At 42.5% G+C, this 16,910-nt stretch overlaps 1 protein-coding gene across 1 annotated transcript in view; it reads left to right on the forward strand.

The window, feature by feature from the left end:
- Nucleotides 1–16,910, forward strand: part of si:ch211-196i2.1 (collagen alpha-1(I) chain) — a 235,161-nt gene that overhangs the window by 56,665 nt on the left and 161,586 nt on the right. The window contains exon 2 of the mRNA XM_060936612.1: nt 16,615–16,756. Coding sequence (XP_060792595.1) covers nt 16,615–16,756 — 142 coding nt within the window. The remainder of the gene's footprint in view (nt 1–16,614; nt 16,757–16,910) is intronic.

A 16,910-nucleotide genomic window follows, 5' to 3' on the forward strand; every position in this document is an offset into this window, starting at 1 on the left:
AGGCCACTTTTATGGTTTGGGTTGACTCTCCTGTGTGGACTCCATTCTTTCCTCACCAGGGGTCAGTGATGGATTCCCCTTCCTACATCATAGGCTGTTTGGGGATTATTTATGAAAGAGAAGTCGACTCAAATCCTGTGCATGAACAGAGATTGCCCACTGCTTTTGACTTCAGGACCTTTGTGTTGCAAAGATGTAAACAGAATGCTTAAATATGACTTAACTTGTTAAAAAAAATGCCTGTGACCATTTGGCAGACCTGGTTTGTCTAATGAGTCTAATGCCGCTTTTCCACTACAAACGCGGCTGAGTCGGGCTGTGCCGTGCCGTGCTGAGTCGAGCTGAGCGGGGCTATTGGAGTTGCATTTCGATTACAACCGCGCTGAACTGTGCTGGCTGGAAGTGGGTGGACACATTGGGTGGAGTTAGCGAAAGTGGGTGGACGTCACGTGATGTCGTTAAGCAGCGCAAACAGTGACATCAGTGAGCTTTTAAGCGGTAGTCTCACCACCCGAATAGTAAACAATAAACATGGACATGGAGTCGTTAGTGTTGCTGGTCTTGGTGCTGTGGCTTGTTGTCACCGACAACGCCAACAGATACTGGCAAGAGCGTATAGATGAGGCGAGGCGCATAAGGCTTCAGAAATTTTCGTAATTCTTCTTCTTCCGGGTTTGCAGTGTTTACAGATCCCAGCGTGCTCGCGGGGCGTGTGTGGGCATGTGAGGACACTCCTCCTCACCAATCAGTGCACAGGGGAGTGTCTGCTCACGCCCCCAGCCTCACTCAGCTCGCTTTGGCTCGCTTCAGCCCCACTCCAAAACGGTGCGAGTTTTAGGGGCTAAGCAGAGCTGAAGCGAGCTGAGTCGTGCTGTTTTTTGGTAGTCGAAACGCGAGCCATGTCGGGCTGAAGCGAGTTGAAGTGAGCTGAAAAAGGGTAGTGGAAAAGGGCCATTAGGCCCTGTCCACACGGCAACGGATTCAGGTGAATCTGATAAAATTGTTTATCGTTTCGGCCTGGCGTCCACACGGCACCGGCGTTTTGAAATCTTTTGAGAACGGGTTCCAGAGTGAAAAAATCTGGCAACGGCGCCGTTGCGAAGTCGTCTGGATGAGTAGAACGGATTTGTTTACGATGACGTCACAACCACATGGCTGTCAGTGCTTCACGCCGGGTAGAAGTGTAACGAACTCGATGCGAGTTGTCAACAAATCCTATAACTTGGTTCATGAAACGCGCTTACAAAATATTTTCACTGTGAATATTTATTGTGTAATGGTGCAAAGTGAGAGAGAGAGAGAGAGAGAGAGAGAGAATAGCCCTTAGGGCAGAGTCTTTAGTCCAAACACTGCGGAAGCAGTACCAAACCGCGCACCGCCCGTGCGCTTTCCAAAAACAAAAACAATCCCGCCAGCAAACATAGGAAAAAAAAGGAGCGATCTCACCTCTTCAGATGTTGGTTTAAGTCCGACAATACATTCCTCAAAAAGGGCGTAGAAGAGCAAAGTAATCCATCAACGTGTAGCATTCAATTTATTCCGGACCATTAAAGAATTCTGGAGGATATCAGAATGTTGGCGTACCGGCTTCCATCTACCCCCGTTCATTCCTCTTTCCGCATCTTTCGTTTTACGCTACTGATTAATAATCAAAACTTTATGTGGCTAATGCTACAGAAGAAGGGGTTTATGCGCATTGTTCTATTGTTCTGGTGTCTCCGATGGGACCGTCTTACAGCGCACTTAGTGGTGTGGCATGTGTATTGCATCGTTTTCAGCAAGCGTTGCGTTGCCATATGTACCTGAAATTTTACTGATCCGTTGCCCATGTGGACGCGATATTTAAAAAAAAAAAAAATCTCGTTGCCGTTGTCGTGTGGATGTAGCCTTAAACACGTGAATGATCAGGAACTCTGCTCCAGGGTATACATCAGAGTGACATTGGCATTAAGAGGGAATGTGTTTGTGGCTTATTTGAGGATGTTAAAGTCCAATGAAGTTTGAAAGACCCAGAAGAAATGCAGCAATCAATGCAGTAATTACTATCAGGATACACCAGCGTCCAAAACAGTCCCCATCTGTGTGAAATTGCTCTGGTTTAATGACCAATTTGTCTACAAAGGTCTTTCTCAGGGTGCAATTCATCTCATGCTCAACAGATGCAGCTGTGGAAGAACAGCTCATGTTTATCTGTATATTTTCAGGGTGAACAAATCAGTTGTCCAAGAAGATTACACGTCCAAACTATTAATCATTTATTCTTTGATGCTCAATGTAGGCTCAGTAGGCTAGCAGTCCCCTTTTTTCTTTTTTTTGGTCTTCTTCAGTCAACAACCTTATAAGAAATAAACTCTACTCAACAAAACAAAACTTTTTATGTGGTGTGTATATTTAACCAAAATGCACTTCACAGTGTTGCAACGCACCTCAGTGCCGTAACTAAACTTGTCCTGAATCCTGTCACTTGCTGAACTACACATCACTTGCAACTGTTGATCATTCCTGCACACCGCCTTGGAGGAATTTTAGCCCGTTCCTCCATACAGAACAGCTTCAACTCTGGGATGTTGGTGGGTTTCCTCACATGAACTGCTCGCTTCAGGTCCTTCCACAACATTTCAATTGGATTAAGGTCAGGACTTTGACTTGGCCATTCCAAAACATTAACTTTATTCTTCTTTAACCATTCTTTGGTAGAACGACTTGTGTGCTTAGGGTCGTTGTCTTGCTGCATGACCCACCTTCTCTTGAGATTCAGTTCATGGACAGATGTCCTGACATTTTCCTTTAGAATTCACTGGTATAATTCAGAATTCATTGTTCCATCAATGATGGCAAGCCGTCCTGGCCCAGATGCAGCAAAACAGGTCCAAACTATGATACTACCACCACCATGTTTCACAGATGGGATAAGGTTCTTATGCTGGAATGCAGTGTTTTCCTTTCTCCAAACATAACGCTTCTCATTTAAACCAAAAAGTTCTATTTTGGTCACATCCGTCCACAAAACATTTTTCCAATAGCCTTGTGGCTTGTCCATGTGATCTTTAGCAAAGTGCAGATGAGCAGCAATGTTCTTTTTGGAGAGCAGTGGCTTTCTCCTTGCAACCCTGCCATGCACACCAGTGTTGTTCAGTGTTCTCCTGATGGTGGACTCATGAGCATTAACATTGGCCAATGTGAGAGAGGCCTTCAGTTGCTTAGAAGTTACCCTGGGGTCCTTTGTGACCTCGCCGACTATTACACGCCTTGCTCTTGGAGCGATCTTTGTTGGTCGACCACTCCTGGGGAGGGTAACAATGGTCTTGAATTTCCTCCATTTGTACACAATCTGTCTGACTGTGGATTGGTGGAGTCCAACCTTTTCCAGCCTGATGAGCATCAACAACGCTTTTTCTGAGGTCCTCAGACATCTCCTTTGTTCGTGCCATGATACACTTCCACAAACGTGTTGTGAAGATCAGACTTTGATAGTCAAACTTGAAATTTTAAGGCAACCAGGTTACTCACTTTTTTTTAACACAGCAAATTATTTTTTACAGTGAACGATGAGCAAGATTGTGTCCTATTACTCTTGTACTAGCACAATGCTCAATCATATGATGGTTAAACTTGTTGAAAAAATATATTTGTGATGTGGGGAGAGAACACTACAGCTCATAGCTGAAAAAAACCCCTGTGATTTGCTAACTTTTTGTCAAGGTCACAAATGCTTCCTCAGACTCTTTCTTCAAATAGACTAGGGTTGTAGCCATGACTGCCATTATCAAGTCCAAGCTGAAACTGAATCAAGACGGAGTCTTAAAAGGGTTAAAACCGTCAATAACAAGTCCGAATAAAGGCGAGACAAAAGCCCAAATCAAGACTGAAAAATCGTCAAATTGTTTCTGAGCCCAAGTCTTTCCTTCAGCTAGTTGGCTTCATACCTGTATTGCACTGATGTATGAACAAGAAGGAATTACATCTGGAATTAATCTGAGACAAGGTATTAATCTAAGACCAGTCCAAGTCAATACAGAAAACATCTTGAGACCGGACTCAAGACCAGACTCCAGTCTTACAGCTCTACATCCACCTGTGGACTTACATTCACATTACAAAAATTACACAAGACATTTGTATCTTACATCGCTACTTATCTTTCCAATCTCATCATATGCCATGACATTACGCTAGCTAACATATTTTTTAGGCTATTTAGTTTTCCTGGCAGCCAAAACATGTGACTGGGCAGCACATTGGAGTTTTCACTTTCCTCGTGGGCTCGCTAATGGATTTATGATTTGTGTTTACTTTGCTAACATTTACTTTCAGTACACTAGGCTGGAACCGATACATCATTTGGGAAGGAGAGCATTTATTTCAAGTACGGGCATATTTACATAGGAGAATGATGCTTAAGAAATTCCATATCACAATTCTCTTAATGGTGTTTAATCTCTGATTATTTTTCAGTACGCATGTATCGAAGTGTTTACAGACACTATGTGCAGAGGTACTGTCTTTTCCATTTAAATGTCTCCGTGTTGTTTTTATCTGTGCTTTATTGAATCTCCGTGCACTGTGTGCGTGCGCGTGCAGATGAAGGCTGCTTGCAGACATGATGCGTCTGGGAGAAATGTTCTACTTGGCATAGGGCATGCTCTCCCAGGCTGCTGAACAAGACCATTCGAAGAATGCTTGACTAATAAAATAAAGTAAAAAAAAAAAGTTAACACAAGCCCCGCAGTTCCTTTTCAGATGCGTTGCATGACCCTGGTGTCACGAAGAAACAACTTTGAGCCTGAGCTTTTTGTTTTGAAATGTAGACTGATGCAGGACTTGCCCTCAGGTTGGAGTGGAAGTGTTTAAACACACACACTTCCACTAAAAAAAAAAAACCCTTCTGTTCTGTGTCAGTTCTGCGTCTGTTTTGTCTCAGAGTAGAAGAAAGCACATCGTTCTGTTTCTTGAAAACCTTTCTACCACCTGTCTTTCTCACACCTTTCCTTTTTTCATTTGTATTCTTTCTTTCTTTCTGTCTGGTCTGCTAAATGATACCTATTGAAGAATGAAGTCTGAACACATTTAGACTTCATTCAGTTCTATGATTTAATACAACGAAGCATAAGCGAAATGAAGTAACAAAGGAGCATCCTGTAAAGTGTGGTGCTTTGCAGTCTTTAAAGGACCCATGGCATGGTGGTTTGTTGATGCTTTAAATGGGCTTGTGGAGGTTTCCGGATGTTATATCCGCAGCCTTTCTCAAAATGAACCCTCGGCACGTAGATATAGCCTCCTGGGAGAAAGCCCCATTTCAGCGCTTTTCCCAGTGCGTCGTTTTGCTAATGAGAAGCAGGAGGCGGGGAAGGGTAAAGGGTGGGGGCGGGTCTTATCATTAATATTCATGACATGTAAACGTGTTACCTCTGATTGGCTAACAGCACTGTGACGCTACCTCCAGTGGGTCAGAACAAGCGGATGTGGGTGTCTTACTATGGCGAGAGAGAAGGAACAAACCGCGAAGGGAAAAATACCGCGCGCTGACGTCATTAAGGCAGCTGGGCCATAGAAGGTTCACGCTGCACGCTGCATGCTGCACACTACACGCTACACGCGTGTAAAGAAAAGTGGACAAACGTAGCATGACTTGCTCTGGGCCATAGAACGGCGTTCACGTTGCACGCTGCACACTTCACGCGTGAAGCGAGAAATGAACATGCACACTTTTTTCTAGGCGTGAAGATGGAAATTCCAGTCAATGCATGCGGTCACCGCCGCGCCAGCCAATCAGAACGGGTCTAGGGAGATAACTCTATGCTTTCAGGGGAAAACTTCAGAAAAAATATAATTGAATGGTATAATTGAAAAATAGTTCTTCATCGGGATTGTCAAGCAGATTATAGAATGTTCGGTGAAATTCACCACGGGTTTCTCTCAGAAGGAAGTGTTCTCGGCTCCAAATTCTGTTCCTTTTTCTCTTCCTCTGTCTCAGTAAAAGCAGAATGAGGCAATCGTCGTCATCCGAAGAGTCCGTATTGTTGGTTACTTGGTCAAAGTAGAACAGACGCAACACGTGAACATCCAAGCATGAACTTTAATGGCCCAGGGTCCGGTTCTTCACGTGAACGTGTAGCGTGCAGCATGCAGCGTGCAGCGTGAACCTTCTATGGCCCAGCAGCCTAAGGTGCAACGCAAGGAAATAAAATAAATTCAACAAATGTTTGAGTTTTTACTGAACGAACAAACAAACAAATAAAATGAACAAGTGACTTAAAAAAAGAATGTGGGTGTCTTTGTAAAAACTGTTTTGATTGGCTATTATAACAGAGCATGCTGCATGCTTTTTGGTTTTGTAGCGCAGAGTACCTGGCTAACTGCAGGAAGCGGTTAGCTGCACAGCTAATGTAGCCATTGCAAGGCTAACGTGGCACCGATTTTAAAACACGGCAAAACATAAGCTCATAAGTTACAGTCAATTTCCAGACTAAACTCAGTTGAACAGAGCATGCTGCATGCTTTTTGGTTTTGTAGCGCAGAGTACCTGGCTAACTGCAGGAAGCGGTTAGCTGCACAGCTAATGTAGCCATTGCAAGGCTAACGCACCGATTTTAAAACACGGCAAAACGACTTAACAGTTATACACTTACTTGTTCGGTGTTTGTGGCTGATGCGGCAGGGATGCTTGGTACGGACCCAGGCTTCAGTGACAGTTGATTTGCAAAACCTGCCCTGTACTGTCCCAAGTTGTGGAAACATTCCTCAGGAAAATGCTTCCGACAAACATACACCGTCTTAGGTAGACTCGACGGTGTATTATTGGAGTAAATAAAATTAAGCCACTGCGTCTTCAGGGGCTCTCCCGTCGGCAGTAAAAACAGACTCTTTTCTGTGTTGTCACATCCATGTACAGCGCAATTTCCATGTTTCGCTCGCTTAGGTGATGCCATGTTGTTGTGTCCTCTATGGTCTCCTCACTACAACTGGGCGGGCAATCCATACAGTGGGTGGGAATCCAGAGGGGGGGCGTGGGGATCATCTCCCTTGCTGACATCGGCAAGGGAAGAGCTTCTCAACGCGCCGTTTTGACGCGCCATTCTCAAATATTGGGCATAGTTTGGTTTACACATTATGAAATTTCTAGCCACTGGGGTGACTTAAGAAGGTCAGAGGAACTCATTTTAACGTTAAAAAACCTCAAAGTGAAAATTTCATGCCATGGGACCTTTAAAAGGGAAGTATGATTTGAAATGGTTACATGCTGATGATGGCCTAAAGCTGATATGGTTGCATATCTGTTCCCTCTAAATGTGTGCAGACTTGATTATTCAACAGATTTATACACATCTGAAAGTATTAGAGCAGGGGTTTTCAAAGTGTGGGAGAGTCAGCCCCCCCTCGGAGAGCAAATAAACAACAGCGCCCCCCCCCCCCCCCCCCCCCCCCCCAATTTTTGTTGTTGCTATACTTAATGTTCCATTCGTATTTTTAAAAAATTGTTGTTGAACACATTTTTTTTCTTTTTCACATTTTAAACATATGTGCTTTTTAAAACATCTTGTTTTACACATTTTAAACATCTCATTGCATCATTAGCTAGCACCTCTTGGCTGACAACACACTGTAGCAGTGGAGCATCTTCAGATCCAGTCCATGAAAATCCAAACTTTAAATAATCGTCGTCATACTTCCTTCTTTTTCCAGTCCCCCAGGATTCTGCGGGCCTTTTTTGTGATTGTTGCGGGCTAAAATATCTGATGTTGCGGGGGTTTTCCAAAAAGATTGTGATGAAAGTTGCAGTGTTTTTTAGGTTTTTGTTGCGATTACATTGTGGGAGGAAGTGAAAGTTGCGAGAAATTGTGGCGATTTTCTCTTTTTGTGATTAAAATTGAGTGCTATGTTAAATATTAAGTTATTACTGAAAAACTCATCTCATTCTCATCTCATTATCTCTAGCCGCTTTATCCTTCTACAGGGTCGCAGGCAAGCTGGAGCCTATCCCAGCTGACTACGGGCGAAAGGCGGGGTACACCCTGGACAAGTCGCCAGGTCATCACAGGGCTGACACATAGACACAGACAACCATTCACACTCACATTCACACCTACGGTCAATTTAGAGTCACCAGTTAACCTAACCTGCATGTCTTTGGACTGTGGGGGAAACCGGAGCACCCGGAGGAAACCCACGCGGACACGGGGAGAACATGCAAACTCCACACAGAAAGGCCCTCGCCGGCCCCGGGGCTCGAACCCAGGACCTTCTTGCTGTGAGGCGACAGCGCTAACCACTACACCACCGTGCCGCCCTTACTGAAAAACTATTGATTAAAAAAAAGACACTGAGAAATGGTCCTATAAACAACTTTACCAATATAAAAGATTGCCAGGACTACAAAAATGCAGAAAAATAGGCTTTACTTATCCAAATGCACCTGTTGGTTCAAAAGTTAAAGTGCAGAGAACCTCACAGCACAACATGAAGTTACCTTAAAATATAATATAAATGCCTCAGCTTTCATGTAAGAAAAAAACTATGAATACTAGTACTGTGTGCAGGCAGTCTCTCCTGAAGACTAAATTAAACAATAATCATAAACTAATAAAATAAATGGCTCAGGCTTCATAGAAGGGAAAAAAAAACAATTTGAACAGAATCTCACAGTATGATGCTGAAGCTGCCTAAACAATGGAAAATAAAATACCATTTTGGCAAAAATGTTGGCATCCATTACTTTCTTGAATTAAGTTAAAAAAAATAATAAAGTGCACACAGTGCTTCACTGTAAACATCACACACTTTCAGTAACAGAATTTAAGCCTACATAAACACTGACTCGCACATCATGCAATGTTGCCAGATACTGCTGACGTTTTCCAGCCCAAAATATGTTCAAAACCCGCCAAAATGCACTTAAAACCAATCTGGCAACACTGCGCGCATGCTGCTTCTCTTGAACTTATACACGGAAATAAGGCGGAAGGTAGTTTGTCGACGTCACCTCAAGACGACGCCAACGATTGGTCAAATTTGCGGGAAAGTTGCGGTGATTGGATATAATTGTAACACCGCCCTGAATTGGCGGGGATTGGTTGAATTTGCGCTGAAGTTGCAAATCGCAACATCCTGGAGGCTCTGGTTTTTTTTTTTTGCTTGGCCCAAACTTTGTCTCCTCAATCACTGTAGCTTTAGGTACTAAAAATCGATCCATTTTGTCTGTGGTAAAGGCTCCTCACGTTGCGCCCCCCCTGAAGAACTCTGGCACCCCCCAGGGGGGGTGCGCCCCACACTTTGAAAAGCCCTATATTAGAGCATATCAGAAGAGACGAGTGTGGCGTTGAACCCGTTCTTATAATTAGAACTAGGGGTCGACCGATAATCGGCCTGGCCGATATATCGGGCCGATATTCTGCATTTTTAGGGTTATCGGTATCGGCCATAATTTCCACCGATATGCCGATAACATGCCTTTTTGCAGCCATTTCGTTCCTAACGCGACTGTCACTGCACGTCCTTTCCTGCACTCGCCTCTGAGTTCAAGAACACGGTCCCGCCCACCACAACATCTGATTTGTTGTGAACTGTTTCAAGGCGGCCGTACGGGCACTCGGGCAGAAGCGGCACAAGGGATACAGCCAATCAACACGCGTAGCTAACCGCTGTGAACTGTTTCAAGGCGGCCGTATGGGCACTCGGGCAGAAGCAGATCCCACTTCAAGGTAATGACACGCTGCTTTTGCCGCAAAAAGTCACAAACACACAAGTTGCAAAAGCACAACATCATTATATGTTTACATTCTTCATCTACTACTCGTTAAAATTGTCCATTTGCATCTGTGTAGCCAGGCAAACTTAGCTTACGGAAGGAAGCACTTGAATTAGCCTACAACCAACTAGTCTCGCTGAAACAGCATGTAACGTAGGCTGCAGTCATTTTTAAATCCCCGTCTGGAAACGTTGTGAATGTGTCAGTAGTTCTACTCGAACAGTAGAATGACAGCCATACAGAGAGGTGGTCAAGGGAAGACGAAATAAAATGTAGTGTTTGTGTTCTGTAGGCTAGCGCAAGCCTACTGGCTATTTGTTATGGTGATGAGTAAACTTCATGACGTGACTCAAAAAGCGCATTGCACTTGTATATGTTAGATAACTTTATAAAGCGCTATTTGAACATTTAAACAAGCCAGGTGTGATATGGTGCTAGTAGGCTGTGTAATACTGTAGGGAGTTTGTCAGGACGCTTGTTGTGGGCTCAGTAATTAATTGTGTCGTGGATGCACACTTGCTTGGATAAACGGTAATGAACGAAATACATCAATTAAAGTGCCATTCCACCATTGGATGTATTCTTTGGCATAAAATACAATATAGTTTATGACAACATAACTAGACAGAGAAATCTTTTAGCTTCAAAATGATATATCAAACATAATTTTTTGACAACGACAAGTATATTAATTTTGCGACCAAAGTCACCTACCCTTTTAATTTCCGCGTGGTAGTGAAACGTGATGTCATCGGCAGGTTCCCCTTCTTGTGTACCACGTGTCGGTCTATTTTTAGACCAGGAAACCCCCAAAGTGAGAGAGTCATTTCTCCTCGTATATGGGGGCCAAAAAAATTGCGAAAAATTGAGTTAATCTTTTAGTTAGCTAGATTTATTGGTATTAGCTAGATTTATTGGTATTATTTTTATCGCATTCTATCCGCCATTGCTGATAATATGTGCCACATCACACGTCACGCAGGGGAAGGGGAACCTGCCGATGACATCACGCGCGGAAATTAAAAGGGTAGGTGACTTTGGTCGCAAAATTAATATACTTGTCGTTGTCAAAAAATTATGTTTGATATATCATTTTGAAGCTAAAAGATTTCTCTATCTAGTGATACTGTTTATATATGTTGTTAAAATATATTGTATTTTATGCCAAAGAATACATCCAATGGTGGAATGGCACTTTAAACCAGGGCTTTGAACCGGTTCAAGGAACGAAAACGAAAACCGGGAACTTTTTCTATTTCACATGGAACAGAAACGAAACCAGAAACTTTATTATTTTTTATGTTCCGGAACAGAAACGCTTATTAAAAATAATGGTAACCGGTTAATACCGGTTTTTATTTCGTTCCTCAAAGTTTCCGTAGCCTACAAATAAAAAAGCCATTCTTCTCCTGCGCAAGTTTCTATGACCCGCTGGGGTTCACTTCCTGTGTGACGTTCGCTGACTGAATGAAGAGAGCGGGAAGGTGGACTACTATCACGTCTCCATGTGATAAGTGAGTAAATGCATTACTGAGCGTCTAAGCAAAGAAGAGCCTGAACATTGCAACCTCCCTATTGGCTGTTTGTAAAAATGTATCAGTTGTTGCCCTTCCCACGGGAATCATCGCGGGCTCGAGAGACGAGACCTGACGAGTTAGTTCGTTGGTAGCAGAACAAAATGTCTGGACACAAATCGGGTTTTCAGAAAAGGAAAGAAAATAAACGGAGGGTCGAAAATACAAAAAAGGAGGCAGAAAATGCAAAACGAGTTTTAAGGTAGGACAAATGGTTAGTTTTCTGAGGCAGCCCGCCGTGGCTGCAGGCTTTCAGTTGTGTCATTGAATGGTTACTTTTCTGAGGCAGCCCGCCGTGGCTGCCTGCAGGCTTATTTATTATAGCCCATTTAGTTAAAATAGTTGATATAAAATGTTTATAGTTATGTGATGGTTGTCCTGATTTAGACTGGTGTTTTTTTTTGGGGGGGGGGTTGCGCGATGTTGCACCCGGGTCCAGATTAGGGCAGAACCGGCCCTGGCTACATTTCAGGTGTAGTGTGTTTTATGTATGTATGTACTTGCATAGATGTGTACTTGGTCTTCCAATATGGCGCCTAACAAAATCTCGCGGCGCGGTGACGTCATGCGGTAGCCCTCTATAGGGCCTGACTAGCCTTTGGTAACACACTAAACGAATTATCTTTCATTTTTGGCACTTTTTCTGTTTGTGTAGATGGGAAGACATACTGAGAATCCAAATCGCCAACATTTGAAATAATAATTGTTTTGAATTATTTCTTGTCTTATTTAATGAAGGTTGTAATAGAATTAGCCTACATTTGGCTTAAGCCGGATGAGACAGAGACATAACTTTATAGCCATTTGTTAAACAGCTGACAGGGAACGTAATTAACCATTCTGGGAACGAAATTTTTTTGTTCTAACCGGTTCGGGAACGTCTATTTAATGGTGGAACCCAAAACCGGAAACGTTAAAATTCCGTTTCTGTTCGGAACGAACCAATAGGAAAAAAATTCTGGTTCAAAGCCCTGCTTTAAACTCTTGAGCAAATGATTCTCCTGGCTAGCGCTTCTGATTCGGAAAGCGATATACTCTTAAAGGAGCAGAGCCGTAGATGGTTACTTGTTAAGTTGTTACATAATAGGGAGTGATGGCCTACTTTATGTTTGATTTTACTTTTTAAAAAATGCTGCAGGCAGCTCCCTACACCTGATTTGTTATTTAAAAACTACTTGAAGTTGGTAAGTCTTACTTAGTTCTTAGTATAAAAGAATCCAGAGTGTATTTTCATTTATTTTCCACTGAAAATGGTGAGCTGTAATATAGTAGGGAGTGATTTATTTTTTTTATTGGTGAATATTTATTTTATTATTATTTTATTTCTCATTTTATTCTAACTAATGTTTGACTTTATTGTACAAATGCTGCTGGCATCTCCCTGCACAAAATTTCATGTTCAATTTTATAATTAAACATACATTTCATGGATATGAAGGTCTGTGTCAGTGTGTGCTATGTTTAATTTCATGTGAATTATAATGTTTACATTTATCGGTTGCACATATCGGTTATCGGCATCCCAATTCCATAAGTATCGGTATCGGCCCTGAAAAAAACATATCGGTCGATCCCTAATTAGAACTGCGATATTGTTGTCAAAATGATTGTAATCTCATTTGATGTATTCTGATGTAATTAGAATAAGGACGAGCGTGCAAAAGAACGCGACACTTTTCTTTGTCATTTTCTAAGAAAACACATTTTCAATCATTTCGAATTAATTGTTGGTTCAGGTACAGGAAATTTGAAGAACCTGTCTAAAGACGCAAATGCAAATTTCCTACTCATAAGTATGCACTACTTTTATTAGGAACATCTGTACACCTGTTCATTCATGCCATAAACCAATCAGCCATTCATGCTGCAGCAGCACAATGCATAAAACCATGCAGATACCAATCAAGAGCGTCTGGTAATCTTGACATCAAAGAAGAATGACAAAAAAAAAACCCAACCGTGATCTCAGTGACTTTTATCATGGCACGGTTGTTGGTTTGAGTAGATTAGAAATACTTCTTTCATGCATGAGGGTCTCTAGAGTTTACAAAGAATGCTTTGAAAAACAAAAAGCATGCAGTGAGTGGTAGTTCTGCAGAAAATAATGCCTTGTTGGTGTGAGCGGTCCGAGGAAAATGGTCAGGCTGGTTCAAGCTGAGAAGAAGAGGAAGGCTAAACCACTCATTACAACCGTGCTGAGGAGAAAAGCATCTCAGAATGTACAACATGGTGAAATTTAAAGTGGATGGACGACAACAGTAGAAGATCACATCAGGTTCCTCTCTAGGAACAGTGACAGTATTTGATGCTACAGTGGGCACGGGTTCATGAATAGTTGAAGATTGAGAGAAAAGGGAGGGAAAAAAAAGGCCAGGTGACGTAACTCTAGAGTGTCGGATATGAGTGAATTCTTCCCCCTTATAAAAATGAACAGGAATGTCAATGGAAAGGCTTTTACGCTTGATAGGAGCAGTTGTGTGCATATCAAACCCCTTCCACAATCATGTTCACGTTCTGCTATTCTCTGTTAGCCCACTTAATTTCCCTCTTCTTTACCAGTGACAGGCTTGAATTGATTCACCAGAGTGGTTTTCTGTTTACACCTACCGCGTGCATATTTGTTGCTTTTTGCAAAGGTCCGTTGAGACTTGGCATTAAATCAGAGAAAAGTAAGCTATAATTATATCGTGAGTGTTTTCATCCCAGTGCTCTACAATGGCAGCTTTAAAAGACATAATTCTAACAGGTTGCTTTATTTTCAGCAAGTACTGATCAAGGTCTGTTTTGCATATCCTGTGTAAAGTAATCCGTTCCGATGAAAAGAAAAACACACCGAAGCACGAATGTAAGCGATGTGTAAATGTAAGCGGTGCCTGTCGTAATCAGACCCTTCTCTCAACCTGGAATTTTCTGTTAATTGATTCCAAGCAGCATGACATGAGGCAGGAATTGCCTGGCCCACCATGGTGAGAAACCCCACTCCCGTCTGTCAGGCTTGGCAGGTGTGCGTTCTGCTCGTGCTGTGCTGTTTATGCAGAGTTGCCTTCTCTATGCTGGATTAAATGCAGCTTTCTTGACAGCACGTGGGAGGCCACAGCTTTTTTTTTTTTTTTATGCCACACTGCTTGAGTACAGCAAGCCTTGTGTCCTGGAGTCATAAATGTGTCTATTATAATTATGTGCACACTTTTTAAATATTACAGTGGGGCAAAAAAGTATTTAGTCAGTCACCAATTGTGCAAGTTCTCCCACTTAAAAAGATGAGAGAGGCCTGTAATTTTCATCATAGGTACACTTCAACTATGAGAGACAGAATGAGAAAAAAAAATCCAGAAAATCACATTGTCTGTCTGATTTTTAAATAATTTATTTGCAAATTATGGTGGAAAATAAGTATTTGGTCAATAACAAAAGTTCATCTCAATACTTTGTTATATACCCTTTGTTGGCAACGACAGAGGTCAAACGTTTTCTGCAAGTCTTCACAAGGTTTTCACACACTGTTGCTGGTATTTTGGCCCATTCCTCCATGCAGATCTCCTCTAGAGCAGTGATGTTTTGGGGCTGTCGCTGGGCAACACGGACTTTCAACTCCCTCCAAAGATTTTCTATGGGGTTGAGATCTGGAGACTGGCTAGGCCACTCCAGGACCTTGAATTGCTTCTTACGAAGCCACTCCTTCGTTGCCCAGGCGATGTGTTTGGGATCATTGTCATGCTGAAAGACCCAGCCACATTTCATCTTCAATGCCCTTGCTGATGGAAGGAGGTTTTCACTCAAAATCTCACGATACATGGCCCCATTCATTCTTTCCTTTACACGGATCAGTCATCCTGGTCCCTTTGCAGAAAAACAGCCCCAAAGCATGATGTTTCCACCCCCATGCTTCACAGTAGGTATGGTGTTCTTTGGATGCAACTCAGCATTCTTTCTCCTCCAAACACGACAAGTTGAGTTTTTACCAAAAAGTTCTATTTTGGTTTCATCTGATTATATGACATTCTCCCAATCCTCTTCTGGATCATCCAAATGCTCTCTAGCAAACTTCAGACGGGCCTGGACATGTACTGGCTTAAGCAGGGGGACACGTCTGGCACTGCAGGATTTGAGTCCCTGGCGGCGTAGTGTGTTACTGATGGTAGCCTTTATTACTTTGGTCCCAGCTCTCTGCAGGTCATTCACTAGGTCCCCCCGTGTGGTTCTGGGATTTTTGCTCACCGTTCTTGTGATCATTTTGACCCCACAGGGTGAGAACTTGCGTGGAGCCCCAGATCGAGGGAGATTATCAGTGGTCTTGTATGTCTTCCATTTTCTAATAATTGCTCCCACAGTTGATTTCTTCACACCAAGCTGCTTACCTATTGCAGATTCAGTCTTCCCAGCCTGGTGCAGGTCTACAATTTTGTTTCTGGTGTCCTTTGACAGCTCTTTGGTCTTGGCCATAGTGGAGTTTGGAGTGTGACTGTTTGAGGTTGTGGACAGGTGTCTTTTATACTGATAACGAGTTCAAACAGGTGCCATTAATACAGGTAACGAGTGGAGGACAGAGGAGCCTCTTAAAGAAGAAGTTACAGGTCTGTAAGAGCCAGAAATCTTGCTTGTTTGTAGGTGACCAAATACTTATTTTACCGAGGAATTTACCAATTAATTCATTAAAAATCCTACAATGTGATTTCCTGGATTCTTTCCCCCCATTCTGTCTCTCATAGTTGAAGTGTACCTATGATGAAAATTACAGGCCTCTCTCATCTTTTTAAGTGGGAGAACTTGCACAATTGGTGGCTGACTAAATACTTTTTTGCCCCACTGTATATCCATTCAAACACAAACTATTGTGTCTGGAAATGAAATGGATAAAAGGTCTGATACAATGGCTGGTCTTGTTCAGTATGATTTAAAAAATATGGCTTCAGTTTTAATGAGGGTTCTGATCCCTGTTTCTCTCTCTCTTTTTTTTTTTTTATTATTAAAGCGATTTCCTGAAAGGCGTTACACAGACCCTCCATCATGTCGTCAGGTCCCGTGTAGCACAAATGAATTCTAAGGGGCCTACATGGAACAGACCCCACTGTTTAAGCTAACAGTGTTTATAGGCTCGGAGCTTTCATCTGCACCTGAGTTTACTCTGAAAACAGATGTTGCCAGCATTTATTATCCTGATGTGATAACTTGTGATTTAAGCTACCTCAGCCAAGAAGTCAAAGTCATCATACTTTTCCATGTTTCCTGGATAGCCATGTTGCTGATCCCATATTTTATATCTGCACTCTCTCTCTCTTTCTCTCTCTGTAAAAGGCATCAATCTTCTGGATCAGCTATGGCAGGTGGCCAATAGCAGTAATGCGTCTGTCACGCTGGAAGATCAGAGATGTCCAGTGCTGCATGTAGGACAGTACTCCACTCTCTCTCTGCCTTTACGCCGAGTGTTTGGCCACAGGTAAAATGCAGTAAGCCTGCTCTCGCAACACAGCTGCTTCATTTCACATGAATTTAATGAACTATATCCTGAAAATGCTTAGGTTTTCACTGTCATTTAAAAAAAAAAAAAGCAGTAATCCTATTTTGCAGTAAGTTACAGGCAGATAATTGAT

Source organism: Neoarius graeffei, chromosome 12, assembly GCF_027579695.1.
Source record: "Neoarius graeffei isolate fNeoGra1 chromosome 12, fNeoGra1.pri, whole genome shotgun sequence".
In the NCBI taxonomy this organism is placed as follows: Eukaryota; Metazoa; Chordata; class Actinopteri; order Siluriformes; family Ariidae; genus Neoarius; species Neoarius graeffei.